The sequence below is a fragment of the Phasianus colchicus genome, chromosome 5 (genome assembly GCF_987193195.1).
Source record: "Phasianus colchicus chromosome 5, bPhaCol1.hap1.1, whole genome shotgun sequence".
Lineage (NCBI taxonomy): Eukaryota > Metazoa > Chordata > Aves > Galliformes > Phasianidae > Phasianus > Phasianus colchicus.
The window spans coordinates 10,306,530-10,329,173 of record NC_143440.1 but is presented as its reverse complement, the minus strand read 5'-3'; the positions used below and the strand labels follow the sequence as shown (position 1 = coordinate 10,329,173).

At 43.9% G+C, this 22,644-nt stretch overlaps 1 protein-coding gene and 1 long non-coding RNA gene across 4 annotated transcripts in view; one reads left to right on the top strand and one right to left on the bottom strand.

The window, feature by feature from the left end:
* SWAP70 (switching B cell complex subunit SWAP70) overlaps window positions 1–2,940 on the top strand; it is a 33,815-nt gene extending 30,875 nt beyond the window's left edge. Inside the window, exon 10 of one of the 2 annotated variants that reach the window (XM_090140456.1) lies at window positions 884–2,940. In XM_090140456.1, coding sequence (XP_089996582.1) covers window positions 884–993 — 110 coding nt within the window. In that variant the 3' untranslated portion in view covers window positions 994–2,940. The remainder of the gene's footprint in view (window positions 1–883) is intronic. The other variant, XM_031613996.2, reaches the window with a different exon arrangement.
* LOC149917736 (uncharacterized) lies at window positions 1,445–21,143 on the bottom strand. 2 transcript variants are annotated; one of them, XR_016466701.1, is made up of 7 exons: window positions 21,007–21,143; window positions 20,759–20,900; window positions 12,254–12,405; window positions 8,968–9,128; window positions 4,496–4,615; window positions 3,426–3,545; window positions 1,445–1,561 (listed from the first exon to the last, which is right to left on the bottom strand). It is a non-coding gene; the product is annotated as an uncharacterized LOC149917736 (long non-coding RNA). The 2 variants fall into 2 exon arrangements; XR_016466700.1 differs by having other exon boundaries at window positions 4,511–4,615; window positions 21,007–21,137.
* Window positions 21,144–22,644: the final 1,501 nt, after the last annotated feature.

Sequence of the window (22,644 nt, the reverse complement as noted above, 5' to 3'; positions counted from 1 at the left end):
TGCTGGTCAGAGTAGGATCTTCTCTCTGCGTGGTAGGATTGTTGTGCATTCAGAACCTACATGGTTCTGAAGAAAGAAGTTTGCAACTCTGCACTACGTACAGTGTATTACAAAAAAGTACTGTTAATATAAGACTTAAAACTTGTTGTGTGCAGTGCAATTACTGAAGGATCTTGCCTGATAAGACTACTGCCTGCTGAGGATTTGGTTTTGCTTGAAATAAATTAGTATTATTAAATTAGTTAGGAGTAGATAAAAGCTCTTAGTTGCTTTAAGAAGGACCATTATGAAATCCACATACCTGGAGTGTTAAATTTGTGCAAAATTAAACATAAGAACCTTGTCAAGTCTTTACGGGCCTTGCTAAAACTATTTCTTTTTTAGCATTATATCATACTATAGGATATGGTATGATGTGGTGCAATAACTGTTACATTATATTACGACTTTGTATCACAGTGTTGTATTGATCTTAAGATACAACATACTGCATTATATCATACTGTCTCTAATATTTACATTATTATAGTATTGCATTGTATTATTATATATATTTAAACAAAGCAAGGATCAACCTGAACCTGCCATGTTTGAGTGTTTAACACAGTCAGTCTAAATGTGGACTGCCAAAAGCACAAAGTAAAGATACCTTCACCACTTACTGGATGTTTAGGCTGAGACTGCAACAGCTGGGAACCTCTCCCTTGAAGCACCTTTGCTGTGTCCCAGGTGTTCCTCCTGCTGCAGTTAGGTGGCTCCTTGGGCTGCCTTTGAGATGGCTCCTGACCATGGAGCGCTGACTGAATCATCCTGAGTCTGTCCTGCTGCTGTGGGAGTGGTGGTACTGTCAGAAACTCTTGTTTCAATGCACTCTGTCTTCCAGGCTCCAAGAATCCACATCTCATCACAAATTGGGGCCCGGCAGCCTTCACTGAAGCTGAACTGGAGCAAAGAGAAAAAAGCTGGAAAGGGAAAAAAGCCTCATCTGAGTAATGACGATAGCTGACATACTGCTTGTGAACAGAAGTCCACCTTTGTTCACTCTGCTTTGCAAGAACAGCTTATTGCTCTTTTGAAGATGCTAGTTTACTCAGCAGGAGGGCCTTTCTATAAAGGAAATACTGTTTACCATGCAGAAGTGTCTACTAAGAGCTCAGTAACTACACCACTATGTGCTGTCTGGCAGTACTTGCTGTCTTCCTTCACCTTAACAGATATTCTGTTCCTTTATGCAAGATTTTTCTACTGAAGATTTTTTATTTAAGCGTAGGCTGTGTCACGGTGGTTTCTGTATTAGCCTGTAACAAACAGGCAGCATCTAACTCATCAGGCACCATCACTCATTTCAAACAGCAAGGGAAGCAATTGCTATACTGGTTCAGTTAGTATAACATAAACATGGGATAAGTCAATTCTGTGGACTCTGTCCAGAGCATTACCTTTCCTTCCTTTTAGTCTCTTTTTGCTTTTTCCTCTGTCTGCCTGTTGCTCTTCATGTGGCTGGCTTCATCCCTGGCTGCCCGTTTTCTCTGGTTCCTGGCTCCTCTGGTCTGTGTGTCCTCTGCAGGAATGCACATAAAAGCATTGGAAACAGGCATGTACAAAATGCTGCTGTAGAACATTTAGGAAAAGCAGTCATGCAAGATTGATTTTTGTCACTGCCGTATATCTGAGACTGGGTTAGAAAAGAATTTAAGAACTTGGAAAACCGTAATGCACTCTGTTCATGGTTTAAAAGATGCTCACTTCTGGCTTACAGATTTTTCTGGAACGCACAAATGGAACATGATGACACATAGAGATGAAATATCTGCATCAAACTTGTGTTTATATGCAAAACACTTGTTGATGCAATGACCAGTCCTATAGTTGTAGCACTCCTTTTGTCCTATTCTCAATTAGAGGCCAGATTAGAAAAATGGAAGATGAAAACTAAATTTGACATTTTTATTTGATATAAAAATGATGAGTCAGTAGCAGTACTGCTACAGAAAAAAATAATTCCTGCCAATCATTTCAGCAGTACTGGTAATAAAGATTTTCCATTGAGTCTTGAACTTCTCTGCAGAGAACAAGAGAGGGATTTCTGTTTCTGCAGGGAAGGAACAAGTGTGTGATGTTGCCCAGTAGATCACCCACACGAGACTGAGATCTAACTGAAGTCACAGTTCTTGCTAAGTTCTACAGGCATTCTGAGAAGTCAGTCCTGCCTTGTAAAGAGCAGGTGCCCACTGGTGTGGTTTGTTAATCAGCTTTGCCTTTTGCACATACACCAAACACAGCGGTTTTTCATTCAGCTCAATGTTAAATTACCTTTAGTAAATAAGATGTGAACGTTTCAGATGGATAACCAGTGCCTTTGGAAGCAGCACTGTGCTGTTCAGCTCTCAGAAGAGCAGAAGCTGTACAGACAGATCTTCAGATTCAGAACTCGGTAGCATTTTCATTGCCTGTTAACTAGGACTCACTCAAATACTGAAATCATTTACTCTTTGATTATATTTTTGTACTAATTGAAATCTTTTTAATGTTTTGGTAAATGGAATGCTGATGAAAATGGAAAGAAAATCCAGGATTGTCCTACTTGTATTTACTGTACAGAAAAGCAATAGTTTCTTAAGCTTGCTAACAAGGCAGTTTTATATTGATCTTGTTTACAGAAAAAAATGTGAAAAAAAAAAAACTGTAATGGAAATACTAATGTATACATTGTTAAACTTTGCTAGATGAAAAGGAACAGTATTTATAACTGCCCAGTGCTTCTCATGGGGAGCAGAAGGTCTACATACGCCTTCTGGGGCCAAACTTGTTAATTTTTCTAACAGTCTTTATTTTGAACAAATGTTGTGTTGGTTTTTTTTTTTTTAAGAACACCAAATGATGCCTGTTTTTTACTGTTCTTTAGAATTGGCTATTTAATAAAGTAATAAACATCAATTACATTCTAGAATGTAGAGTTGGCTTTTTGTATGGGTTTCTTTTGGGTTGTGGGATTTCAGAAGATGCCGAAAGTCAATAACTGCACTGTTGAGGTATTTACTCAGTTCACTTCCTATCTGGCTCTTAATAATAAGAAATAATAATTAAGGAATACTCTTAATGGTGTGGTCACTGGGAGTTGGATTGAAGTTAACTTAGGTGGTTTCTGAAACACAAAGTGTGGCAGATGTGAAATGAATTGATAGAGACTTGCTTCTGATGTACCACTGCATCTACTGGCCCAGGGATGACCTACTGTTCTCATGGAGCTGCAGACTTAGTGTGCATACATTGCAGCCAAAACAGCCCTTGATCAACGTGTCACCACATACTTCTTAGAGTTACAAGAGGAGATGAACCAAAGCTCATCCCCAACGAGATGTGACACAGTGCAAATCAGTGGTAACATCTTGCAAAATCTAGTGCTGTGTACACATCAGACTTACCTGTGCTGGGGCAGTAGGAAGCTGCTTCTGCTGCTTGTGGTGCCTCAGAAGGATGCACAAGAGGGCTTTATCCTCTGGCTGCCCAGTTCAGGTTTTCCTTCTGCTGCTGAGAGAACAAACCTACAAACCAATAACACAGTACCATTCTTTGTTTCACCTAAGACACAATTTTTGCCCTGTAACCACTTTATGGAGCTGATTTATGAGACTTTAACAGCCTTACGCACTCATTCTCCAGCTGTAACAGGCAGATTTCCAGCAACTTGGGTTACTTGAGTTGAACTTTCCAGCCACAAAAGGAAAGCCTACCTGAGGAAGTAATGCTGTGCTAGGACAATGTCTGTATCCAGGGGAGCTGTGGGGGTGGGACTGGGGTGGGGAGATAGATAGAAAAACGAAGCAAAACCAAACAAGCACGCAAGTATTCAGTCTTGCGGTTTCTTCTGGAAGTCACCTCAGCATCTATTTCAGTAAAAGTGAACTGGAAATGTCTGCTCTGAATGTTATCTTGACTAAACAAAGCATTTTAAGTCAACATTTCTGAGCACTGGTGCGTGACCAGGATAAGAGGCACACACACAGTGTTTCAGCCACTTGGGACAAAGCAGTAATCTATTGCTTGTAATGTAAAGGAAAGTATGCTCAAAAGTTGCCTGATAGAATGAAGGAACTCTTGCAGCACTAAAATGTTAGTTCCCCCACTCACCCATCACGTAGGGACTTTCCAACGCTGCCTTCACTATGCCAATTACTCAGTAACCATAGCTGTCTTTTTTTTTTTTTTTTTTTTTTTAATCTTCCCAATTCCAGGACCACAAAGTTCCCCTCTCTAGCAGTCCTCTGCTGAGACTTTGGGCCCATCTCATATTTGAACTTCAGCTGCCATCTGGTGGTGGTTTGGACCTTAAGCAGCTCAGTTTCTCCAGGGAACCGTGATTAACGGGGGGGGGGGTGTTACTCATGCTGAGTCTCGAGACAATGGAAAGCACCCTTCATTTCCCTTCATCAACTCCATAGACATGTACAAGAAAACAGAACGATGTACGAAGGGTGAGCAAACATTACACAACCTGTATTACAATCACCTTGCTGCCATCATTGCCGCAAGCCATCGTCCTCGACTTCATGAGCCTCTTCGGTTCTTCAGTCATCTCAGCTCAATATACACAACCCCAGAGGTAACCACGAGCCTAGGAAAAAAGATTGTACAATAAGAGTGTTACCATTAGCTTAGGATAAATTGAGCTTTTCTAAAGAGATAGGGCCTGGCTCAAGGAGAAACGTGTAAGGAAGGTTACCTGCCTGTAAATAAGGCTTTACCAGTTGTCTTGTATACATGCCTCATTTGTCCTTCACCCTCACCCTGATCTCTCTCATCCCGCTGAGCAGTGTTCATTGACATGCAGGATAAAAATGCCCCAAGGCCACAGGAGTGGTTTTATACCTACTGTCCTTTCCAGAGCAGGACACAGATTCACCTGTTTAAATCTCAAGTGAAAAAGACCACAAACCCACCTGCTGTTTGCAAGGCTAGCGGCTCCCCTCCTGGCACGGTGAGCAGACACAGCACGGATCCCATATCTGAAGGGCTCCTTCTACTGAGAATGTGACCACCTTTCATTTAACGTGACCAGCAAGTCCAATTTGAACACATGCCATGGGATGAAAAGCAAGCAGAGCTGAAACCAGTGCAGGCAATGTAAAAGAATATGAGCAGATACTCCGAGAGAAAGCCCACAACTGACTGGACACAACATCAACAGAAGGCCATGAAAACAAACAAGCAAAAACCAAATCAGAACAATTTTATTTGCTTTTTTCTTCTGGCCATTATTTTAAACTCATCAACAAATAAACCAAACAAACAACTCCCCTTTCCACTTCATTTCGCGTTCTCAGTGCTCACACAGCTCTTGTGCCTGTCAGTGGAACCTTCTCTAACACCAGCTTTGTACACTTAGGAAATTAACAGGGCTGCTTCCTACAGTTACAGCACAACACAGCCTTTTACAGGATCTAGCCCCACCACCTCGTGCAAGGGCCTGTCTGCTGTTATTTCTGCTGCCTGTTCTCCACACGCACAAGTGACTTGCTTGTGCAGCACCAGTGTGTCACAGGGAGCCTATGGGGGTGCTTGCAAGTATGAGTGCAATTTGCAAAGGCTTGTGTTGGCTGCTCCTACCTGCACAAGGAATCTGCAGCCTTTCATTTAACATGACCAGCAAGTCCAATTTGAACACATGCCATGGGATGAAAAGCAAGCAGAGCTGAAGCCCAGGGGGTTGCTGCCAGCCCATGGTGCAGCTCAGGCAGACGTGTGGCTGAGATGACCACCATCCCAAGGCCCACAGCCCAACTCCTTACGTGCTGCTGGTGGCCCAGCCCCATCCAATGCCATCAGGTACCCTGCTGGGAGCCACTGCCCCCTCGTGCTGATCTGTGCAGTTCTCCCAGTCCCAGCATGACTCAACAAAAGCCTCTTCACACTTCCTCTGTCTCTATCCATGTGAAGCAATGCACAGATCACAAATGCATGGCTGCTGGTCTTGTAACACAGCAGCTTTTATAAGCGGTCCTGCTTATAAAAGAACCCTGCCCTCACTGGGCCAGGCTGCTCCCTGGTATTTGTACCTCTGCAGAGACCAACGCTATGCAGCACGAGTCCAAAGACAACTCTGTCTCCATTTTCCCTCCTCACCCAACTCAGAGCAGTCACTCCCACTGCTGTCTCTGCATCCCAGCTACAATCCAGCTGACTGCACACCAGTCACTCCTGCTGGCACACGTGAGGAGCTCTGCTGCTGCATACCAGCGCAATGATTCCAGCAGAGCTGCTGGGCTAACGCTGGGCACAGGGCAGCGCGCACCGAGCAGACGCCGTTCCCACACTGGTGGTGCAGCACAGCTCCTCGTACTCTTCAAGCTTTCCATTCTTTCCTCACTTTTATCTCACCCCTCCTGATCAGCCCCAGCTCCCTACGTGCCGACGTGGGGTGAGAATGACACAGATTTTCCAAAGCCCCCGGCTAGCTGTGGGACCAGCGCACAAGGCTCCGCCAGCTCCTGCCCTGGCAGGCCGGCCAGGCAGCTGCAGCCGCTCCCCCAGAGATGGGGAAAACAATAAGAAATACCAAATCTGCCGCAGGAATGCGGGAGATACCGTGGCGGGGGGCCCTGGTGAGTCTGGGCAGGATTTGCTCACGGCTTGGCCGTCGCCCAGAGGTTGCCACTCGAGCAGCCCTGTCGGCAGGCTGGGCTGGCAGGGGGACGCTTTGGGGGCCCTGCCCTACTGCGGCCCCCGTTGGGCACTCGACGCCAGATGGCAGCCGGACACCACCGCACAGGCATGCTGAAAACAGCTCCGGGAGCAAAGCAGCTCCTCTCATACTAATTAATCACATCTGCAGATCCTGTTTTGGAGAGGCAGATTCGCACAGATGCGGTGTTACATGAGTTATTTACAGCTGAGCTGGTAGCTTACTTCGAGCTGTGTCACTTGTGTACGTGCAGCTAAACACTGCTAGGGCAACGAGGAAGAACCAGTCTTCCACTGCAAGGAAAGCACGCGGAACAGTGAACCGAAAGCTCTTCTCAGGGTTCATGTGACTTACCTTACCTTACCGCACAATGGCAACGCAAGCAAGAACCAGCAGGGCTGACCAGCAAGGCAGCCAGCCATCTGCCCAGCGGGCTGCCAGCAGCGCCGAGCCTCACCCCTGTGCACAGCCACTGCCCTGAGTTACTCAGGTGACTGTTAGCAGGTCTGTGCTCTCCCCTGCAAAGGCCCGGTGTTTACTTTGAGAGTCAGACAGTTGCTCTGTTGGGTAACATTTTCCCTCAGCGACTTACGAACTTTAATCTCATTTTGAAATGTAGAGGAGGCTAAGTTGGATTACGCTGGTTTAACTGCTCATGTCACAAACTCTCGAGCAGGGAGACTGGAGGCTTTTTTTTCTCCAGAAACCTTCTGTTGGCCCCAAATCCTTGTTTTTTTCTTAGTTCAGACACAAAAGAGGGGGAGGTTCAGCTTCCAAAAATAAATCAAAGACACCACGATGCCTGCAGGGTATTTGTTTCTCTGTAGGAACGCAGACCTGGTGGTTTAGTTTAAGAGAGACCAGGCTAACACTCACATTTTCTACATTCCTTGTTTTCCTGATATATCAAGATCGACAGGTTTGAACTGTTGTTTTAATGAAAACCTACTACTCTTCAGAGGGTTTCCTGTTTTAGAAAGATGATCTTTCAGAGCTACAAAATTCCAAGCCATCTGACTTGCTATCACCTTTGTCAGGTCCCTTAACCTCCTTATGCCTCAGCTGATGAAATGTGATGGATATTTATCTATTAAAACCTGCAAGTTTTAATAGGTAATAGTTTAGCTCTTAAAGTGCCTGCAAAACACGGCTGTTCCTGCAAAGAGATGCAGCAATGCCATGATAAGCTGAAATTGTGCCCACAAGGTGCAAATTGCAGATGGCTGTGTGAACCCTTGAGGGAAGGCCATTCAGATCAGAGCAACTCTGCATGAGCAGAGCCTCCTGGCACAACATCTGCCATCCACTGGGAAACTTTCAGCCCCTCTGCCTTTATGGCTAATTCTTGGTGGCCTGAAAACCACCTATGAGCTCTTGGGTTACAACCTCATATTGAAGCAGCCTTTGGATTTCTAATGAGCTGAAATCACCATGTAGCTAGCCCTAAAGTGTCAGAAAAAACATGGCAACAGTCATGAAGTCACTCTGCATTTGAACCAAGCCCTCCTTCATCATCCCTAAATCAGGCTGCTGACTCAATCCCAGGTAAGTTCTCCCCTCCCTTGGGCACCTGGAGTCCAGAAACATCCTGGTAAACCCAAACAGGACTGACCTTGACTCTGGACAGTTTTCAGAGCTTAAGCTTTACAAACCAGAGCAACAAGTTTTGCAGGTAGGTGCAAATACCTTGCTGAAGGCTGAAGTACTCGTGTTCAAATTGCAAGTGCAACAGCCATCCCTGAATATGCTTTCAGTCTTGGGAACTGACCATCAGCTCCCACTTCTGCAATCCACAATGGTTTTTTTTTCACTGTTTTTTTTCTTGTCTGCTAAAAGCAATTTAGGATTTTCCAACTGTTCTAACACTTTAGAAGCTCTACTATGTAAAAACACTTTCTTGTGTTACAAAAGTTGATCTGAATTGTAAATTGCATTACAAAAGGGACGGAGTTAGTCTCCTCATACACTGCTTGGGCTGATCTGCTGGCAGAAAATGACCACTGGCAGCTTTGCAAGGCATGGAAAAAGACTTATCGCCCAGATACTGAAAACACAGTCAAAGCTGCCTTAGCTGGGCAAACAGGCACTGATTTCTCAGCCTAGTCTCTAGAGGTGCAGGTCTGCTGACGTCAAGGCTGTCATTATTGCAGGGCTCACAGCCCTTAAAATGCTTTATTTGTGAGCTGTGGTCCAGCCTGCAGCACAGAATAACTCCTCTCTAGTGCTTCTGATAGGGACAGCTGGGACACAAGAACATCGCGTGCCCTTTACGCGTTCCCACTCACCTGCTCCAGCTGTGCAGCTGAATGTTTTAGGGAATCTCTGCAATACGCTCTTCGAGAAGCCAGTTCCTCTCCTGTTTGACTCGGAAATCTTCCTGGAATATTGCTGCTTCCTGTCTGAACTCTTCTAAAGCCAGCTTTTCTTCCTCCCATGCCAAACTAGTCTGTAAAAAAAACCCAAAAAGACAGCAAAGTTCAGGAAAGCGCTCATTTATTCGGTGTGAAAAAGCTCATAAGTGCAACAGGACGGGATGCACAGTGCTCAGGAACATAGGAAAGCCACCAACGATTTTCAAAGCTAGACTCTCTCCCATCATTTCTGTCTGGCTTTTGCGTCCCGGGAGCCCGGAAGATTCCTGTTATGAGGGAATGTTTCCAGATAATTTTTCCCCCACCCCATTGCATACATTAACATAATCTTTTTTCTCCTATGTCTTTGGAAAACAAAGCATTGCTGTTATCCCTTTATAGTCCAGGTACATTAAGTACTTTATAAGCTGTTTGCCGAGAAGTGCTCAAGGGCAGGGGTAAATGTGTTTGTTGGTGGTTTCTTTTCTTTTAGTGGGCAGGGAGGGGAAAGAAGCAGACATAACTTGCTGAAAGCCTTGGAGCAGAGCCAGCAGCTCTGCTGACCATCCCTGCAGTGGTGCGTGCTGGTGGCAGGACGGCACCTCACTGCCCCAGAGAGCTGCTTCCCTTTCTGGTGCAGTAGCACCAAGCTGCATGCAGGCTCATTTTCTGTTTCCCCGAGCTGCACAATGCAGACACCCCTCAAAGGTCCCAAAGTTGCAGGATAAAAAAAACCTCATCCTTCCTCCTGGCCCGGATCCTGAACAGACATATGCACATGCTTAGTGCTGAGCACGTGAGTAGCAACGCCGATCTCCATGGAGCAATCCACATGCTTGATGTGGGAGCAAGGGAGAGCAGGACACTGGGTTCTTCGGCTGCCTGCTTTTCATACCACGGGCAGAAATACCACCCAGGAGAAAGCCGTGCAGCAGCATGGTGCTGAGCGATCTAGCTTCTTTTATTTCCATCACCTGTGGCCTTGCTGAAACCCACTATGAGTTATCTGGGACATGACGCCCCAGATGGGTCGAAACAACAGGTCTTGCTGCAGACTGTCTGTATTCAGTGGGATGATTTAGTTACTGCTTTCCTCCCACCCCGTCTTCTTCCTTATTCCCATTAGCGACATGTTGGCTGGAGAGAAAAGTTATTCATGCTCTAGAAATGTAATATTTACTCAAAACAATTTTTATTTGGCTTGGCTTCTTCCCAGTGCCATAAAGTGATAGCCAACCCCAAGTGCTTACATAGACAACATGTGCATCTGAGTCATATTTATTATCCTAGTTATAAAAAGCACACAATCTTGTTGTTTGGTGCAATGGGATGGGACTGAAGGCATCAGCACGTCTTGAGCATAGCCTGTCTCTGGAATCTGCAGAAATTTGCCATGCTCCAAATTTAGAACTTGTGGGTGGAAGCTCAGGCGGGAGCCAACTTTTTATACCATTACATCACAGGAATTGAGGGCTTTGTGCCAAAGGATCCAAGGAAATTAATAAAGAGCAGAGTCTGTCCAGCTGTTCAAATTCAGAGTCACGGCAGCGAGGTAATTATTAATAAAAGTGGCTTCATTTGGAGCATGGTAATCTCAGTGTTTAAATTGAACATATCCCCTCCTTACTGCAGCTTACTATTCTATTGAAACTAAAGATAATAGTTAGGAATTAACATCTGTAAGAGATAGGCCTAGCGAGGCTGAGATCACTCTAGATAGAGGGCACGCTTCAGCGACAGCTTTCCAGCTAAGTAAGGCTCAGTGAGAGCACATGGTTGCCAGTGGCATCACTGCTGTCCTGGCTGCAGGAGGTGGCTGGAACGTGGCATGCATTTTTCCAGTTCAAACACACGTCTCAAATGGACAGCGATCAAAGCGGTATCCAGCTAATTTGAAGAGCAATTCAATTTGTTTGACCTCTGTGCGCTGGGGCAGCCAGCATAAGCTCAACTGTTAAAGCCTCCTAGGAGCTGCTGGTAAAACAGCAGAGCCTGTTCCCAAGGGAAGAGTGAGCTGACTTCCAGCCCAGCTGGGGGATGCTATGTATGCCTGCAGCCCCACACCGGGCAGAGCACAGCTGTGGGTCAGGTCGGGGCAGCACTGATGCTAGGAGCGGGCCACTGCTTGTGCACACAGAAGCTGCACGTACTGACTACAGAGTATGGATCTGCTAAATGCTGCTTTCTGCACCTCAAAAGCACAGCACACATAACAGGCATCTTTCCAGCTCCTCAGGTAGCCAGCAGGACGCACCTTACAGAAAGTAAAACCTGAATCTTCACACGGAACGGCACGGGGTCTACGTGCTGCAACCCTGCATGCTGATGGCTGAACTCAGCAGTGCCACCAAATATAACCAGGAGAATACAACAGCGTCTTCAGAAAAGGGGCTCCTCTGATGTTTAAATCACAGAAACGATGGTATGCAGCTTCAAAGCTCGTGTTCTGCTCCAGGGCGCATAAGAGCTATGAGTAATTGAACATTTAGCTCTGGGTAACTTGGGAATCTCCCTGTTTCTGTGCTACAGATAAACTGAGGCAGGAAGCAACTATGCATTTCTTCACAAAAGTGTGAGAATCAGCAAATCAAACAATAGAATACCGGAAGAGATTCTCCTGCCCCTATAGATACCATGTGATGCTTGCACACACACTGCCTGCAGCAGCGACTACCAAACAGCCTTGCAGGCCCACGCCTCACCAGGAGCCACCACAGCAAAGACCTCTGCAGCTCCTGAACCTGCTGCACGTACAGCATCCTTCTCTCCAGAGAAAGCAGATTAAAAGAAAAAAATAAGATCACTTTAGTCCCAGGGTGACAGTTACCATGATGAGAAGACAGTGTGCCACTGGGGAAAGGTAAAGTGAAAATAGAAGAGATCAGCTCATTCTCCATTTTTTTAATGGCAGTGCTTTCACCTGTAACACAGGCATGTCTGTGCAGGGAGTGTTATGAGACTTGAGGCTGCCCTGGATTTAAAAGGCTCTGTTACTAGATAAACTTCCTGTATTTTACCTAGAAAATAACAACACCAACCATGTGTTCTTGCCAGGGAAAGCACTGAGACATCCTGGATCTGTTCAAGATTTAAAGATATAAATCTTTTTCTCAGTACGTAGCTAAATAATGCTCACCAGATATTTCCTATGGTATGATCAGTAGAACTTGAAACACTCCAATCCTTTCAAACATTACATAAAAGAGGAAAGGCTACTTACCTCCTACTTGGGTGTTCCAACGTACATTTAGTCTGAGGAGTGAAGTTGTCATTTCATCTGCAGTCTCATGCTGTCACTTCACAGCTTTCCAGTGAACGCTCTATCTTGCACCATGTAGAGTCTGCAACCACCTGCCACTGCCCCTCTGATGCCTGGACAGAAGGTGGAAGAAAAAAAAAGTCAGTTAAAAGAGAAGCCTTAGTATACTGTCAAGCACCCCAGGAGCTGGAGAATACCTGCCTGTCAGAGCCAGAGAACAGATATTGATCGTTCTCAGCTATTTCTTTCAGATACCTCAGGACAGGACCTCACTTCCAGGAGCACTGCATTAAACAAATAATTGTAATGAGCAAGTGATTCTATGGAAAGAGATGAAACGCTTCAGCAGAACTGACTGCAGCTATAACTGGTGTCTAATCCATGGCTAATCTACAGTTCTCTTTCCACTGAAGTCAGCAGAAATACCTCCCATCACGTCTAGAGTCCTTAGAAATGCAGCAAGCATTTAAAAATCTGGAGACCTTGCCCATTCTTACAACTGGGCAAGAGTCAGATTTCCAAAACACTATTTATGCTGCACAGAAACTTCCTTCCCAGAATTTCCTTTGTTTCCAGCAGACAACTACTGGTAGCATTTCACTACTAGTTCTAGATGCAGCCAGCCATCATCCTATTTAAAAGTCATTCTCTTGGCCACAGTCTTCCAACAAAAACAACAATAAATGTATTTGATTAAATAACTTAGCTTCTGCAATCATGAAGATAAGATCAGAAAGACAACAACTAGAATAAGGACCTGTTTCCTTTCCTGGTACTTTCTGTAGCATGTAAACCCAGCTCAAACTAGTAGCACAGAAATTAATGCAAACACACAAAACGTGGAGAATAGTTTTATGTCAAAATGGATTTGTGGCTTGTTTTGACTTTCCAGGGGATTCTTAAAAGTCTAAAGCCCTGAAATTAAGGAACCTTGCTGGTTCCTTGTTTCCCAGCAATTTCTTTAAAAGATGAGTTGTTCAGAAAGCATGGAAAGTATTAGAGTTATCGCTTTGATGTCTTTAATAGAAATTTGGGATGGATTTGAAAGAAATGAGCAAAGTACTGTTATTTCCTTTTGGAAAGGCAGTCTGACACGACTGGTGCCATTACACAACTGAGCAACCCAACGGCAGTGCACATGCTAACTCAGAAGCAGGCCGAGGAACTCGCCCTCCTAATCAAGTTTATAGTTGGATGCTAATGTTCTCAGAAAACAAACATTCCTGTTTATTATAGCAGAATGAACAGAATGTACTGCAGAGAATATGACTCACTTTTCCATAGGACGTCTGTCTATTCTCTGTGTTTGAACAATGAAATATTGCACCTCTCACTTGTGGTTTGTAGTACAAAGTTTTAATGAGTTCATCTCATGTGCTGCAGGCCTGCCACAAAAACTGACTGATTTGCCTAGTGAAAACAAGCGTGCCTTTTGACAGGATGCTCCACACTGGGCCCTCCTCAACCAGCCCAAGAGGCCAGACTCTCTCACAGGTGGTTTTAGTCTTGACTGCATTTTGGAAATGAAAATATGCAGTCAGCTTCAGCAAAACACTGGTTATTTTCCCTTGGGTGATTGGCCGTCCCCCTGCATCCAAAGCACCCATTTCCTCTGTACAGTTCATCTTTTAAACTGGTTTAAAACCATTCCTTTCTGTAACAAAAGTGTTTATTTTAAAGCAGACTTCATGAAAGAGACATTTAAAAAATGATCACATTTCCATTTCAAAACATTAAAAAAAAAAAACCCAACAACTGTCTATTATCTCACAGGAAATTCTGATTAAAGCTTTCTTGCGAAAAGTAGGTGTCCTTATAAGACCCTCCCAGAAGAAATTCAAATGAAGGGCAGAAGAGGAAAAGAGATTTTAAGTAAACAAGTGAGAAGAGCCAGGGAAAACAAGAGCAGTGAGCACAGTCTCAGGTGGCTGACTTGGCAGAGCGGGGCGTGAAGGAAGGAAGAGGCTGTGAGACAACGAACCACTGGCGTTTACAGTAGTCGAGGATTCTCCAGAGTTTGTGACTTTAACCACAAATTGCTTAACAGTACTGTACATTCCCTTTATTTCACTTCCAGCCCGTCACGGGGGTATATCTCCCTTCAGCAGAGGGTGGCTACAGGTGCATGGGTGATGTTTGTTAGAGATGGTGCTGGTGGAGAGAGGAGAACCTGCAGAGGGGGTATTTCACTGCCTCTTCAAGTTACAGGAGTCTCAGTGAGAAAAGACAAGTCAGGCCCTTAGCTGGTGAGCAACAAGTTAAGGACTGAGGGATTGCTCTGTGGCATAGATAGGGCTAGTCACATCTAACATGAAAAAAAACCTTGAAGGCCTCCACAGACTTCAGTGCCAGAAGAGAATGACGAGATGGGAGAAATGGCCAATGTGTCACTTTCCAGTGATGGATCCAGGAGAGCAGAGGATCCACCAGCAAAGAGATGGATGTAAGGACAGAGATCAACTTGTTATGTGGCTTTTTACTAAGCACCATTAGTTACTGCTAAAAACACATTTGATTCACAGTGGTAGAGGAGATCAACCTTGGCAAAGACTCGACGAGTTAGAAAAACCACTTCAAGTGAAGAAATTAAATATTCCCCAAGTTAAAGATTGCTTGGTTATAGCTCATCCCTATGGGAATTTTTAGTGTGGCTCTGAAAATGCATGGTTTCAGAGTTACTTAAGTACCCTCTTGCAGCCTGAAATGTTAGCTGCAGTAACGGAGAAACATAATGACAGAAAAACAAAACCTAAAATTGTAGTCATTAACATCAGAAAAGGTTTTTTTTTGGGGGGGAAGGTGTTATGCTGTGGTTTTCTGTGTTGTCATAAAAAGTGTAGAATGGATGAACAATGCTGTGCATGGCATCACTTTCCCAAGGGCTAACTGTACAATGGTTTCTCCAAACTGCTGTATTTCACCATTGGTGCAGTTCATTAAAAAAAATAATCCTTATACAGCTGGGAATTATAAAGATCTGCAAAAGCCTGTGATGCCAAGGACCTTCATTTGGAGGCACACCTACGTTTTGAGTGCTTTGGAAGCTATCCTCTTCCAAAATACTTTCTATAGATGCTAAAGTGAGGACAAACCTGGCTGCAGTCCATTCTCTCTGAGGGATTATATCTTAAAGGGACATTCTCTCTCTTACTTAAATTTTCTAATTCTTCATATGTTTCTTGTTTAAAAAAGACAAAACACAACAACAACTAAAAAAAACCCAAACCACCAGAACAATCCACAATAACAACAACAACAACAAAAAAACACCAAAAAAAAACCACAGCCCAACAACCCTCGTGCCTGTGTCAGTGTCTTAGCAGTATAAATTTAAACATTCCATTGTAAGCTAAGATTATCTTGCCTCTTGCCCACTGAGACATGTGGGTTTGGCTTTATAAGACTCCATAACTGGCCTGCTTGAACCCTGTCCAGTAAGTTTTCATCTAAATTGATTAGGACTTGGAACATATTTTCTTGGACAAATTGTGTACTAATGAATAGAACACTCCCTCACAGCTGTCCTGCCAGAAAGCCAAGATTTTTTCTGTCTAGAAATCATCCCAAAGTGACCCTTAGATAAAGTTCAGAATCCATTTTCATTTTTTAATTAAGAAAAGGTTTGCTTAATTCCATTCCATACATTTCAGTGCTAGGCAGCTGACACATGATTCCTCCTAAACATGTTATGTTAAAGAATTTGGTTGTGATGTCAGATCTGCCACAGACAGTGCATTTCTAAGCACATTGTTTGTATTAACTGCAGAGCACGAAGATAGCTTTAGCAGGGGTAGAAGTCTCTGTAGATGGCACACGGAACAAACACAAGATTGGCTCTATTCTCTGCACAGTAGTATTTATATATATTGAAATATTACCAAACTCTCACACTGGCACAAGGGATTTCCACAGTGCCCTTCCCTGGGGACACAGCTTCCCTGTAAGCCTTCTCCCACTCAGTAACAAACTGCATAAACTTGCCCTCAAGTCCAAAGGTAGTTTGGCTGGGAAATTCTTACATGAATTAACAGTGGCCAAAAGAAGCCATTTCCCCTCCACAAGGGACCCTGGACACTCTTCTAATTCCAAGGCATGAGCTTTCCCCAGTCAGGATGAACACAGCCTTTCCTTTTAGCATTCTGCTCCACAGTTCTTCTCCCAGATGCCCCAGCTTGAAACCTCATTAAGCAATTGCTTTATGATCAGCCCATCTGGAATTTTTCTTCTATGACCATTCCCATGGTGCACAAGGAGGACTTAACTCCATCTAAAATACCCATCGGACGTCCACAATTACATTGTTTTGCTTATCTTTTAACAAGAGTATTTCTAGGAACCAGAAGTACACTTTGAGGCAAACAGAAATCCTTTCTAGCCCTGCAAAAGACAGATCTGACCCATGCACCTTCGTGGCAATAACATGCCTTCAAAATGGGTTCAGGATTTTCCTGACACGTGCTACTCTGAAAATAAAGGTGTTCATTTACAATAACTCAAAGGAAAAGGTCTTTCAAGGGAACATGACTGCTCAACTCTTTAAACATCACTGACAGTTATTAATCAGACACGAAACTAAGTGGAATTTGACTCCTGCAACTGCTAACCGTACTTGCAGAAGAAATAAGCAGATCATGACAAATTGCTTTGCTACAAAAGTATCGTGGTATTGCTTGTGGAAAACAGGTCATAAGACAACAAGAAGAATGGGAAGTTCCCTATGCTTTCAAAAGACAGACTCTGCATGCTCACACTTGCAAGATACATGGTGCTGTGGAAAATTGCCAGCAATCCCATAAAGAAAAAATGATAGGTGCTGCAATGATTCTCCAGTGCCTTCATGTAAGGCTGGTCCAACCAAATCAGAAAATTACTTGATGTGGATGATTAGATAAAAAGGGTCTCACCTAAGCTTATGCTATTCTCACAGCCAGTTTCAGACAGAAAAAAAAAAAAAAATTCCTTCATTTACTGCCTTTGCCATCTTTGCTTGTGGACTAAAACTGACAGCCATTGCTTTGAGCTTGTGTTTCTTTTCTGCGTGCTCTCAAACTGGCTCAGTGGAACCTAAATATAACGACAGAATGAACAGAAACAGGAATGCTGACACTGTTGTGCTGTATTCTGCAGCCTGCTATTGTTGGAAAATGTGGTTATAATGGGCAGATTATACAAGGTTAAATCCTTCTGAAAGCATACAAAGAAAATGTGATACAATCATCTCAAAGTAGTTATCTTTATACATAACCATGGACTAAGCACCCAGTGGAGTGCAGCAAGCAAAGTTATGGGCCCAAGGCAAAACAGTGACCAACTGCCAAGAAACATCCTCATTAGTCTTTGTTAGAATTTGTATTTTTAAAGTCATTGTGCAGTTCAATTAAGTTTGTAACACACAGATGAGAAAGTGGAAAAAAATGCGAAGACATAGGGAGACGAAATGTTACAGCACTGGAAGATGTCACCTCCTCTGTGAAATGCTTACACTGTGAAAATAAAAAGAGAAGAAAGAACGAGTCATTTCAGGATATGTCTAGAATGAGAGATAAGACCAGAAGATTACAATCTTCTTTCTGGTAGTCTTCCACAAAATTTCTTTCTTTGCCTTCTGCATGATGCAGTCTGACTCTGAACGCAAATCAAAAGGGAACTAAATGGAGAACAGACAAGAAGATGAACAGCAGCCAAAGAAACGCTGGGATTTTAGGACACTATGGCACTTTGAACATCCTAAACCTTGGTTCATATGTTCCCAGAAAACACTAGCAAAGTTCATAGCACTGATCAAGCCTAACTCGTCACAGAATGATCAATTCAGACCAGGGACATAAGTGGGATAAGCACACAGAAAAGAGAAAGGGAGAGCAGAAGTGAAGTCAACCCATGTGACCACCCGTGCGCTACCAAGTCACAGGCCTTACGCATTTCTGCACTCTCAGCTTCCCCCTGTTTATCTGTTTTGCAGTGCTGAATGTGTGAGTCATTTTGTGAAACTATATAAAGCTTTTAAGGAGGAGACAGCCAAAAATGTTTAGTGAGAGACAGGCAACCTATTTCTTGAGCTGAAGAAGAGATTTCAGGCCAGATCCCAGATATCACATCCAGGTTAAGTTCCCCTTGCACCATTCCAGAAGAAAAGACGACTTCAAGCTGTCTTTGGTAGCAGCTGGGAATTTCCTTTTCCTGGGGGACCTGCATGTGGCATCAGGCCAGACAAAGCCAGACTCATGGTGCCTGCTCTCCGTCAACACTGGGTGCTCCCTGGCTGTCAAGCCACAAGGACAACTGGCATCCAGTCCCCTGGGGAAAAGCCAGGCTGGCTGGAATTGCACAAATCACATGAGCATTTCCTGCTCCTAACTTCACGTAAAGGCCATGTCAGAGAGACAGCTCTTGCCTCCTCGTTTCCAGCTGCTTTGGTGGACTTCAAAAACAGAGAAAGAGGTGATCTACAAGGGGAGTGCCAGAATTTTTGCCCCTCATTCAGTAACCAGAGGACTCTGCCCTAGCTTGTGCTTTACTGCACACGTGGCTGCCCTCATCTTGCTGCATGACTCAAAGGCTGGCATGCAGAAGTCCTCCTTTACCTGTGCAGGCAGACAGGTAAAAGACAAGTCTCTGACAGCAAGACTAGACATTTCATCAGCTTTAACTTTAAAATACTCAGCAATTAACCAGCACCCATTTCATGGAAGTCATGTGGATTGCTATCATTTTGGAGCAGCCCTGGCCCAACGCTCTACTTACTTGCTGAATTTTTGTTGCACTCAAAAGACAGTTTTGTCTAGAGACTTGGTCCCCCCCAAAAAAACCCAAAGAACTGAACTCTGACTGCAAGTGTAGTTAGCACTTTGCAAGATCTGGTTAGGGACTGCAGATCTGTACCCTCTGTGGTTAAACTGAGGGACAGAAGGGTTACAGGAAAGGCATATTTGAACTCTCTGTAGCCAGTATATAGCTGTAGGGAATGAGCCAAGATGTCAATGCTAAGGAAGCAAAACAGAGAACCAAGAGAGATGGGGAGTGAAGTAGAAAGCTTAGAGTTATGGATGCGAATTAATGAACCAGCAGTACTGGAAATGGGAACAAGCTGTCAGAACTTCATCTCTTACAAGGGACAAAGAAAAAAAATCTCAATTTCTGATGCTCTTGATGGAAACAGAGTTATGCAAGACTGATACTGTTCACACTGATTTAATTAAGGCTCTGTCAGCACTGTCAAGCTTAATTCGCCTGGTATTTCACATTTATAAAAGTCAGCTATAAAAACGTGCTCTGCACTAAAAATCAGCATTCTATAAATGGTCCCAGTCCTAGAAGGGTCATCTTTTTGGCACAAGCAGGCTCTTGAGAGCATCCCACTTATGTGCTAAGATATCTCTATCTAACTGAAACGATTACAAGCTTGTATTGCATTCCTTGCCCATACAGCCCTCTCCATGCAGTTTATGGGAACCTGGGGTGTCCAAAGAATGCAGAGTCAAGCTTCCTGGCAGTATCCCATCAAGGAAATTATTTCACAGAATTAATCCCCGATTCTGACACTTTCTCGTCATGTTAGATTCAAATCTCTGCATTTGCTGAGTGTGGAAACGCAAGGACTAGGCAATGGACTTGCACCACTTGTGAACATTTTTGGTCTCTGTTAGTGACAGAAGCAGTTCTCAATGTGGAGAAACAAACTCATCTGGATGCCAGCAGCAGTCCATGGCACAAATGGCAGAAACTCAGAGATGTGACGCTTAGGGACATGGGTTAGTAGACATGTTAGTGCTGGGCTGATGTTTGGACTGGATGATCATAAAGGTCTTTTCCAACCTTCACAATTCTGTGATTCTAAACCTCAGCTACTATCATGTACAGCCCTGTCCAGAAATACCACAGCACCTTCAATACTGACACCTGCAGTTATGGGATGCGCCCTTCATCTACAGCAGCAAGTACACACCTGCCAGGAGTCACCAGTAAAATCATAAGGTTTCTAGTGAGCTACCTCAGAGAATATTATAGATATGACTCAAATAGAAGCAGTAAAATTAAGACCAATGAGAACAAGCACTCAACACTCCCAGAAAATCCCGTGTTCTGTAATTGTTATTGCTTCATCAGTGACAGGAAAGAGTCGCGTTTTAAAATAGAAATTCACTTAATTGTATTTCCCCTAAGGCACAGAAAATAAGCTTCCATGAAGTGTTATCAACTGTACAACAATAACATGCTCTCCAGACTGAAAACTGGTTTAGGAATTTGCATTGTGTTCTCACAAAACATAATTCCTAGCCCAGTTTCCTTCACCTTCTTGAGATAACCAGGCAGATTTCAGCTCAGTGATTACTGAGTTAGACTATGTGGGTTGGTCAGTGTGTAACAGATGCCCAGTTTCCCACATCTCTCCTCAATGGAGGCTGGTGGATCTACTGCAATGCTTTAGGTGCTCAGAAGTATCAAAGGAGTTGGTTGCTTCAATACCTTTGTAGATGCAATTGTTCTCTGCAATGAGGTTCTGAGGTTTGAGAGTCTGAGTCAGCCCAGGTGAGGTCAGCAATGCACAGGATTCACATCCTTGTCACTCTTGGGTCACGGTGCACACAGCAATATAATTCTCAGGACACTAAAAAGAAGGAAAAAAAGGAATATCAAAAGACATAGGAAAATGATGGCCTATGCCACTTTCTGATTATATAAAATGTGTTAAGAACCATCAGCCATGCACTTACATGTGAAATATTATCTTTCTGAAAGCTTGTCATAAACATGGCTCTCGCCGCAGGGATGGCCATGCATTCCAAGTTTTTGTAGCAGGAAGAATATTTCCCAGGGAATAAGGTCAAAATATTAGTATTCAACTGAGTCAGTATGGGCCAAATTAATAAAGTTACTACTCCATCATTGACTTCCATACATGAAATCTGAGAAAGCGGTTGTATCAACAGTACATCAATCCACAGCACTGGTCAGAGAAACAAAAAAAAATAATCTTCAGTTTCAAAGTTCCATTCAGACTAGGCACAGAAAGGTTAACTTTTGTTTAAGTAATGCATCTGAACAGATAACATTAATTAAATGTTTGCATTCAAATCTTATTACACAGTGCAATAACTTTGCTTTCTACACAAACACTGTGCGTCCAGTATGGAACAGAAAGCTGGGGGTGCAGACACTAACAAGTCATTTAAAACTAAAAGCAAAGAAAAGGGAATGCTTGCCATCTCCAGACCACGTGTGCATCTGCCTCTAAGTTTCTTCTCATTCACCAAGTATTTGCAAAAGATCCACTTCTGCTGCTCAAAACTTTTTCAAGCCCAAGAACGACATGGTCAAGTGGATACAAATTATGCTTGGTAAAAACAGAAATCTTGCAGCAGCACTGGGTAATTCAAATGCAAAATTAGCCCTGATGTGAAGCACAGCAGCTAAATCATCCATCCAGATGGGAAACGTTGACAGTCCCTTAACTGTAGCAGTTCTACTTGCAATATAGAGAGGTGTGCAAGTTGGCTTTGTTAAACAGACTCTATGGAACTATTTATTCTGTCTGCAAGTATAACAGGAAGTTTATTAAACTTGTGTGTTGCTGGACGTAGCACCTGGCTGCTGTGTTTCATACTGGAATGCAGAATTGGACAGCCCAATTCTGTACTGACGTAATGTACTGCCATGCGAAGGATTTCTTTTCGAGCCTAAGACCTCTTTCTCTGACCCTCGGAGCACATTGGATGTTGTGCATCCAACTCCTGACAGGAATGCTTCATTTTGCTCTTGAGCAACCACTTCTGAGCAAGCCAGGAGCAGAATCCAGCTCTTTTTGGCTGGAAGAACTGGGATGTCCCAAAATGGAGCTTTTTAACAGATGAGTGAAAAAGCAGAGAGCCCAAAGGACTGTCCCTCTCCAAAGAAAATCATACGAATCAACATGCAAAAATTCCTTTTCGTAAGTAAGCTAGACTTTCTAAGATGGTAAAACAGCTGTGTGCTGTTGGGCTTAGCTCCTCTCCAGCATACCCCTAGATATCAATTTGACTGTCTCAGCAAGGCCCCACAGGACAGAGCAAGGCTTCCGGGTCTGCCTCTGGCAGACATTGAACCAGGTCGATTTTAAAACTTGCCCTAGATTTCTTGTGGGAGATCAGTTCAGCTGGACCACTGCTCCTTGCAGCAGACCTTCCTGCCACCCCATCTCCTTCCCTCCCTGTAAGCAGGACACTTGTCCTCTTCTGGGCTTGGTGGGGTTGTGGCTTCCTCCCCTGCCACAGCTGATGGGGACAAGCTGCTGCCACCAACATGCTCTCTCTGGCAGCCTGGGAAGCCACAAATATGACCTGCTTTCTACTCAGGATGACTTAACTGCCTCTGGG